The sequence below is a fragment of the Cricetulus griseus genome (genome assembly GCF_003668045.3).
Source record: "Cricetulus griseus strain 17A/GY chromosome 1 unlocalized genomic scaffold, alternate assembly CriGri-PICRH-1.0 chr1_1, whole genome shotgun sequence".
Lineage (NCBI taxonomy): Eukaryota > Metazoa > Chordata > Mammalia > Rodentia > Cricetidae > Cricetulus > Cricetulus griseus.
Genome location: NW_023276807.1, coordinates 100,992,086 through 101,000,630, shown reverse-complemented (window position 1 = coordinate 101,000,630; position 8,545 = coordinate 100,992,086). Strand labels below are relative to the sequence as shown.

The 8,545-nt window shown below is 45.0% G+C and overlaps 1 protein-coding gene across 1 annotated transcript; it reads right to left on the bottom strand.

The window, feature by feature from the left end:
- Positions 1-1,132: 1,132 nt before the first annotated feature.
- On the bottom strand, positions 1,133-8,542 carry CUNH5orf52 (chromosome unknown C5orf52 homolog). Its single transcript, XM_027387296.2, has 3 exons — positions 8,150-8,542; positions 4,760-4,868; positions 1,133-2,381 (listed from the first exon to the last, which is right to left on the bottom strand). The coding sequence occupies exons 1-3, from the start codon at positions 8,395-8,397 to the stop codon at positions 2,217-2,219; spliced, it is 522 nt and encodes a 173-aa protein (XP_027243097.1). The 5' UTR covers positions 8,398-8,542; the 3' UTR covers positions 1,133-2,216.
- Positions 8,543-8,545: the final 3 nt, after the last annotated feature.

The following is an 8,545-nucleotide window of genomic DNA, read 5'->3' as shown; positions in this document are numbered from 1 at the left end:
CATACCTGTGTACCCACTCACAAGCATGCACATATACATACATACACCAAGGCAAAAGAGAACAAGGGAGAGAATCTAGGTAACATTTGTAAGCCTGTCTCAATAATCTTAAGTGTAAGTGGCCTTGGCCCACCGGTAAAAGGACCGAGACTATTGACTGGATTAAATAAAACAGATCCCATGTATCTATTGTCTCCGATAAACATATCTCACTAACAATGACATCCAACTGAGAGTCAACAAAGAGTGGAAATCAACTCACCAAGCAAATGGAGCCTCCCACCTCCCTACAAAAACTCACATAACTACTTTCAGGTCTTTTTTCACATTATTTATTTATTTATTTATTTATTTATTTTGGTTTTTCGAGACAGGGTTTCTCTGGAGCCTATCCTGGCACTTGCTCTAGAGACCAGGCTGGCCTCAAAATCAGAGATCCTCCTGCCTCTGCCTCCCGAGTGCCGGGATTAAAGGCATGCGCCACCAACGCCGGGCTTTTTTCACATTTATGTATCGTGTGTGTGTGTGTGTGTGTGTGTGTGTGTGTGTGTGTGTGTACATGCACCATGCATACATGGAAGTCAAAAGATAACTTGTGGGAATTAGTTCTCCCATTCCACCATGTGGGGCCCAGATATCAAACTCAGATCATCGGGCTTGGCACCAAGCACCCTACCCACTAAACCATTGTACTGGTCCCAGAAGAGATAAAGGCAAATTTATACCAATAAAGGGTATAATCATTCAGAAAGATACAATTGTTAAGGTAGGTATGGTAGCATACACTGTCTCAAAGAAAGCAGGAGCTGCCAATGATAACTACACAACAATTTTAAGACTACACATCATGTGTAGGCACAAAATCAGGGGTTCTTAATTTTATAAGTCACCAAAGGGCATAAGGCCAGCTAGGTCCTGATACAGTAACACCACTCCCATCCCTAGATAGGTCTTTCAAACTAAAATCAACAAAGACACTGCAGTGTTAAACCACACCATTGATCAAGTGGACTTAACAGATCCCTACTGGGTAGTCTACCCAAAAGATATAGACTATGCAATCTTCTCAGCAGCCCATGGAGCCTTCTCTAAAATAGATCACATTCTAGATTACAAAGCAAGTCGACCAATATAAAATAATCAAAATAATTTATTTTATATTATCAAATCATAGTGGAATAAAACTAGATATCAACGGCAACAGAAACCACATGAATACATATAGACTAAACAGACACACTTAAATTTCTTTAGTGGCTCACTAAAGAAATCAGGGAGAAAGTTAAAATATTTGCTTACAGTCTAATCAGGGCTAAGGAGCAAGACTTGAGTTGCTATACTGCAGGCAGAATGAAGCCACCAGAAAAAGCCAAGGTCAACCAGAAAAGCAAGCATGGGACTTAAGCAAGCTCTTAGGGGGCAGAGAGGAAGCAGAGGGTCTGAAAGTGTTCCGCAGAAGGAAGCAGCAGGAGGGACAGCAGTTGGAAAGAAAGAGCTCTGGGCCAGGCGCTTGTCATCTGCCAGCTCCTGGACGCAGGTTATCTTCCTACTGCCTGACTCTTTCAGATGAGGAAACAGGGACCCAGAGAGGTTCCAAGCTGGTGGGTGGCAGGAATAACACTGTCTGGTGCCTCACCCTGACCTCCTTACCACTTAAATATTGCACAGGGTCATTCTCAGTCCTTTGCATCTAAGATGTCAACAGCTTCAGTGCAGCTAGCAGATGTCACCCAGGGGTGTGTGCACCAGGGCTGAGGACAGCATGTGCAAATCCCTGAGGTGTCTCCACACCAAAATGAGGACGAGAAGGAAGGAAGGAAGGAAGGAAGGAAGGAAGGAAGGAAGGAAGGAAGGAAGGGAGGGAGGGCAGACATGAAAAAGAGACAGAGAGTGAGGACGGTGGAGGGAAAGAGAGAAGTAGGAAAAAAGAAAAAGAAAAAAATAAGTAGGCACAGAAGTCTCCATGTTTACACAAACCAGGGAGACTGGCTTGACCCTGCCCCTTCCACCAAAAAAGCATCGTTGGCCATATGGATGGTGGAACAAAGCAAATTAGAACCGAGGACAGGTTATGCTTCTATTCTATCCGCTGCTTTCCCTTTATTGCTTACAGTGGTGGAGACCAGTATGTTCCTAAGTCCCTTAGTTCTCACCAAGGTGGTTCTGTGTTTCTGGGGCAGATCATTAGGCCACTGGTATGGTGGCTGGCTTGCCGTCTAAGCCGAGTGTCTGAAGAGACGTTGCTTATCCAAGTACCGCTGGGTGCTCAGTGACTCCCGCCTCCAGCGCAGCATCTTTCTCAGCTGATCTGCCACGAACTTTTTCTTCAGGTAGTCGTACAAGTTGCTCATTTTTCTCTTGGTCTTGTCGGAAGCTTTCATCTTACAAAAAACAGAGATGAATTTAGGTTAAACAAGTCACTTGGCAGTAAGAGACATCTGAGGCTACTAACCTAGAAGTGGCAAGATGCCTGTTAAACCCAATATTCATTTCATGAAAAAGTTTTGACCACACCAGACCTCCGGTTCCCTATTTGTAAAGTGGCCATTGAGCAGAATAGGGTACTGTGGCGCCCTCTGGCGGTCTGCAGCTGCGGAGCCCGATTTCAACTGAACGATCTGAAGACTAAGCTAAGGAAATGGGTATTTGCTGGGCTGGGAATGCAGCTCAATAGAAAATTGGCCTAGAGTGTTCCAGGCCCTAGGTCCAATTCCCGACACCGCAGAAAAATAATAAATAAGTGTAGATTGTAAGGGAATTAAATAAATAAAATGGAGTTTGAGCCAGGCAGTGATGGCGCACACCTTTAATCCCAGCCCTCAGGAGGCAGAGGCAGGCGGATCTCTGTGAGTTCGAGGCCAGCCTGGTCTACAGAGTGAGTGCCAGGATAGGCTCCAAAGCTACAAAGAGAAACCCCGTCTCGAAAAAGAAAAAAACAAAAAAAGAAAAGAAATGGAGTTTGCAGGAGCAAGGAGGTCCATCTTGTTTCTTTCTCCTTCCATAAATCCTATAACCTTGTCCTTACTAATCTTTGTGATGTCTACATATCATCTGTGACATCTCTACATATGTCTACTTCCCTGTGACATCCCTTGTATAACAGGGAATTCTAACTTCATACAATCCCTAATTCCTGTGCTGTCTCAGTAAGATTCTAGGGCTGGGAGGACAAATCCTCCCTTTAACTCCTTCAGTCATGCATTACAATGAACTGCTGCAGGAGGGGATTCGGGGAGCCAATGCAGGGGATCCCCCTAACTACAGTGTGATCAGAATGTGAGAAACATGCACAAGTATGTAAGGTAGAAAGGGGTACATCCCTAAAAGAGACACAGACTTCAAAAGGCAGACAGCAGGAGCCGCCATGGAAGCTGGGAAGCATGCGTCATCCTGTCTTATCCATCCTTGCTTATGTGAACTTGAGTTCACTATTCTGCTTAAACTAATTCAAATCTATTTCACAGAGCCTATAACTAAAAGAGTTTCAAAGCCTATTTTTAAAATGTAGGAAGTCTGACTCACCTAAGAACCTATAAAACTGACCTATCTCTGAGTTCAGCCTATTTCTACCAGACCATATCATGGCAAGTTTAACACAGGGGACATGCATGGGGCCTTACTCAGTCTTTGTCATGCTGTGGGTTTGTTGCTACTGGTGCTAGCCTCAGTTCTCTTCTGGAAATGGGACAAGTTTTCAAAAGAAAAATACTAGCCAGATAGTGCTGATGTCAACTGAAGCCAAAAGTCTGAGGTTCTACATGGGAGATAATGTGTTTTGAGGAAACAAAACAAGATACAAGCCAAGATGTGAGGTCTTTCTCTGTCTCTTTAGCGCATGCAGAGCAAGTGTGACATAGACACTAACCCCAAGTGTCATCTGTCTCCTCCATAAAGATGGGACCTGCTTTAAAATACGTTCATGGCCTCCTGTTAACTCTAGGAGTTGAGAGTCCCACTTTCACCCTGGGCTTCATAGGCAGCTATCTTAGGAAGGAAGAAGATATGAGTGTAGTGAAAGGGAAAACTAAACTAAAAGGCTTCACTTCTAGGAATGAAGGGGCCAGACCCTCACTCAGCCCTGCTTTAGCAGCCATGACAGGCTGCAGAGAAGACACATAGGCCTCTGACAAAAAGAAACTCCAGATCCTCTGGCCTCCCGAAGCCTAAGGCCAAACCTGAACACACAGAAACTCCAGAACTCCCCCCCCCCCGGTATCTAGCCTCCTAGGTACTTGGTTCCTGGGAACTGTTTAGCCACAAAAGAAATTCCAAGGGAGATCAAAACCTCCCCTGTAGTCTCCAGGATACAGTTCTGAAAACTATTAGTATCTATGTACAACAGGCCACCTGCAAGTAACAAGACAAAGCTATAGAAACCACAGAATGTTCCCTCTCAGCACTGACCAATGTAACTAATTGGTACACAGGTATTTCATGCTAAAATATGACCAAGAAATTCTCCTGATTGTTCCCAAATGTCAACCAATCAGAAACCAACCCATACCTATTGATGCAATTCTGTAACTTTGTCTTTAAAACCTAGCGGAAGACAGGAAACTTCACTCTCTCTGGAGGCTGCTGTGTCAGCTTGCTAGATGGGATCCCTGTCATGGTTGGATGAACAATCAATAAAACCTTGCTTTTACAGTTTGGTGGGTATGTTTTCCTGGTGTCTCTGGGGATCTTTGCAACTTGGGCACAACTGTAGAATGGCCAGGCCACTAACAGGTTCCAACCCAGAAGCTGGCGGATAGCCTACCTCCATCTCGTACATGCGCTGTGCATTGAGGTTGTCCCGAATAATCACCCGAGATAAATGGCTCTTGGGTAAAAGTTTCTTCACATTTGCATCACTGGAATTCAATACACTAGAGTGGGTGGGGGAAGATGGCACAGGTTAGAGACACCTGGTCAAGGCCTGATTTGATAGGTGCTGGGATAGTAGAAGATACTTCTGTGGGTTTTTTTTTGTTTGTTTGTTTTGTTTTTGTTTTTTTTTTGAGAGAGGGTTTTGCTATGTAGCTCTGGCTGGTTTGGAACTCACTCTGTAGACCAAACTGGCCTGGAACTCATAGAGATCCACCTGCCTCTGCTTCCCAAGGGCTGTGACTAAAGCTGTGTGACACCACACCTGGCTCCTCCTTGGATTTCAAGTGGTTTTCTCATTTTCTGAGGATCAAGGAAACCACTTCAAGATTTGCCTGTAGATAGGGTATGCCAAGAGGCTGCTTCCTGAACAAGAAGGAAAAGCATCTGGGAAGGACACAGGACTGTCTAGAGCAGACCACAAGAGAGGTCAGCAGAGGATCCCAAGAGTCCTCAAGAATTGTTGTTGTCATTGTCATTACTGTTACTCTATGGTGGCACTGGGATAGAACCTAAAGCTACATGCAAGTCAAGCACTCTCCCCGAGCTCTACCCACCATGCTGAGAGTGGTCATCTTGTGAGAAACTTCAGGATAAGAGCAAAGGTGGAGGTCTTAGATGACATAAGTTGGAAGGTAGAGGCAAAAGATGAATTTGAGAGAGGTTGAGGTGGGGAGTTCTTCCTTCACAGCCAAGATCTAAGGGGGATCTGGGAAGTAGGGGTAGAAAAGCACAGGATAAGGAAAAAGGAAAGCAGATTGTATTGGTGAATGCCTGCGGTCTCAGCACTGGGGAAGCGCTCTAGGCCAGCCTGGATAGACAACTGTCTTTAAAAGAGAGGGGAATTTGGGTGGACACAGGGTTAGTTAATAAGGGAAGTCTAATGAAAGAGTCTGGGAAGTGAGGGAAGTTTGGGAGTTACAGAAATTTTGGAGACTCTATCAAGTGTGTTCTGCCTTTTGACATTGCAAGACAACAATATCATTGACAAAGTTCACACTCAGGGACAACACAATTAATCTACCCAGAAAGATTCCCCAACCCAAGCCCCATCTCCCAATGTTTTAAGTTTGTTGTGTCGTGTTGACCGCTAGTATTCATGGGAATCCTGGGCCCCATTTGCATCAATGGGTTGGAGACACCCACAAGGAGAGCTGGGGATGAGGCTCAGTTGGTAGAATGTGTGCTTAGCATGCACACTGTCCTGGGTGATCTCCAGCACCAGTAAAAACTCACCTATTGGGAGGCAGAAGCAGGAGGACGGGAAGTTCAAGGTTATTATTAGTTACATTGTGGATTAAGCTAACCTGGGCTATATGTGTCAACAAATAAATGACATCAAAGGATGTTGTAAGCCCCTGAGTTTTCAGTTTCTGATAATTTAGTTGCACTATGAAGCTCTTGAAATGGTTTTTTCCCATTGCTCATACATTCTAAAATTTGGAACCCAAGGATTCATCAAGGAAGCAAGTGGATAATTGTGCTAAGTCATCAGATAAAATACAAGTAATTAAGTAGATTACTAACGTGATTTTTGTGTTATATTTTTAAAAAATATAACACACATACATGGATTATCTTAGCCTCTTAGTCGGTGTGATAAAACACTAACCAAAAATAACCTGAGAGGGTGAGTGCTTCATTCAGCTTACAGGTTACAGTCACTCGTGAATTGAAGCCGGAGACAGGACTCGAGGCAGGAACTAAATCAGGAAAGCTGCTTACTGGCTTGCTCTTCATGACTCTAATACAACCCAACCACCTGCCCAAGGACAGCACCACCCAGAGTGGTGGCATCCTCCCAGTCGATCATTAGGAAAAAGCCCCACAGACATGCACACATGCCAATCAGCTGTAGGCAATTTCCAACTGAGGCTCCTTCATCCCATGTAATTCTAGTCTGTTTCAAGTTGCCAAAACCTAACCAGCACAGAACCTTAAACGTGTACATCAAAATGTTAACAGTGATTGTTTCTGGCCATTCCTTTCGCTGGTGTTCAGCTTTTTGTTGTTGATGTTTTAATTAGTGTACATTACCTTTGCAATGCCTGACAAACCACTTTAAAGGAAACCAGAGAAATGATAGATGTGCTGGTGAAATGTCCCCTGAATACAGATTCCCAAACAAACAAGAACAAAAAAGGACATTTCCACAAAGTGAAACAGGAATGGCTGGCTGGCTGATACACATAGGAACAGAAGGAACAAAAAACATGATAGTTTATATTATATTCATAAATTCTATTGGTTAGCACAATAAGATCATCAGAAAATACACTGCTTTTATAATTAGGACCCCCCCCCCAAAAGGACATATTTTTTGAGACAGAGTCTCATGTATCCCAGGCTGGCCTGGAACTCCCTCTTAAACTGAGCATGGTCTTGAATTTCCCATCCCAGTGCTGAGATTATAAGCATGGGCAAGAAAACCCAGTTTTAAAAAGGGGAAGGAAAGAATAAAACCTTTCAAGAGATTAAAAAATGAATGTTTTCCAATTCATTTTCTATCGGTAGGTAACTACTGTCTTCTGGGTGTGCCTACATTTACACATTACAAAGAAACCAATATCCAAGCCTTCTATTTCTGTTTTTCTGGCTTCTATGAAGAATTCCACATACCCAGGTGCTGATGGAAAAACGGGCTTAAAGGTGAGGAATTCACATACAAGTCTAAATCCTATTTTCAAGGGGAAAAAAAAAAGAGTCTAAATATTTAAAGATCCTCTTTACTAGTGACACAGCTAATTTATCAATACTGGAAATGAAAAGGGAGAAAGTTGGAAATACTCTCAAGTAATAAACAATCATTTTGAACCAAATTGCGTTTCCTTAATAAATTCTCTGTAGGAACTTGGCTGATGCTGGGTTAAGGAGGTTAAGGTTAAGGAGGTCAGCATTGAGGCTTGTGAGGATTGGGGCCAAACAACCGGGAGCTGAAGGCTTTTCCAGAAACACTGGAGAATGGAAAGGCGTGTTGTCACGTAAATTTGGGCCTGAGACCTGAACCTCACCAAGTGTCACCTCAAAGTGCGCTCGGACCTCACGACGTCAAACCTACACTCCGAGGGCTGGAAATGGAACTGCCCGGAGCCCGGAGCCCGGAGCCCGGAGCCCGGAGCCCGGAGCCCGGAGCCCGGGCTTCGGAGGGTCCTGGGATCTGAGGAACTCGGATCGGCGGGGGTGGGTTGGAGTGGGGGACACGACTGGGGCAATGTGGATCTGAAATCTCGGATTCCCTTAGAGGTTCCGGGTCTGACGACCGATCCGTACACCAGAGCCACACCTGAATAAGAACATCGGGATTGCGGGCCGCGGCCGCAGGAAGTGGATCTGTGGTAGGACTCGTTCGCCAAGATCCGGCGGGCTGTCTATTCTCTCGCGCCGGAAGTCCGGGCCAGGGGTGGTGGTCTCCTTGGCAACGGACTCCAACTTCGAGCCCAGATCCCATTTGACAAAAGTTTTTCTGGGCTGTGAGGAGGAATCTTCCTCGATGGAGAGCGACTCGGGAATGGTAGCTAAGCCGAAAGCCATGGCGCAAGGGAGCGCGGACGCGGAGCGACTATCTATTCCGAAATCTAAGGCGGAGCTCTGCGCGTTGCCCTGGAGACAAGAGGGCGGAGCCTGTAGGCTAAGGACTTCAAGATCTTTTGGCGCTTTGTGACGCTCGACTAGGGCGTTG

Bases quoted from the DNA above. Each gene is read 5' to 3' on its own strand.
- CUNH5orf52 (XM_027387296.2), bottom strand. From the start codon at position 8,397: ATGGCTTTCGGCTTAGCTACCATTCCCGAGTCGCTCTCCATCGAGGAA. The intron at 4,869-8,149 runs GTGTGGCTCTGG...CACCCACTCTAG, and splicing joins ATCCCGATGTTCTTATTCAG to TGTATTGAATTCCAGTGATG. The intron at 2,382-4,759 runs GTAGGCTATCCG...GTTTTTTGTAAG, and splicing joins AGCGCATGTACGAGATGGAG to ATGAAAGCTTCCGACAAGAC.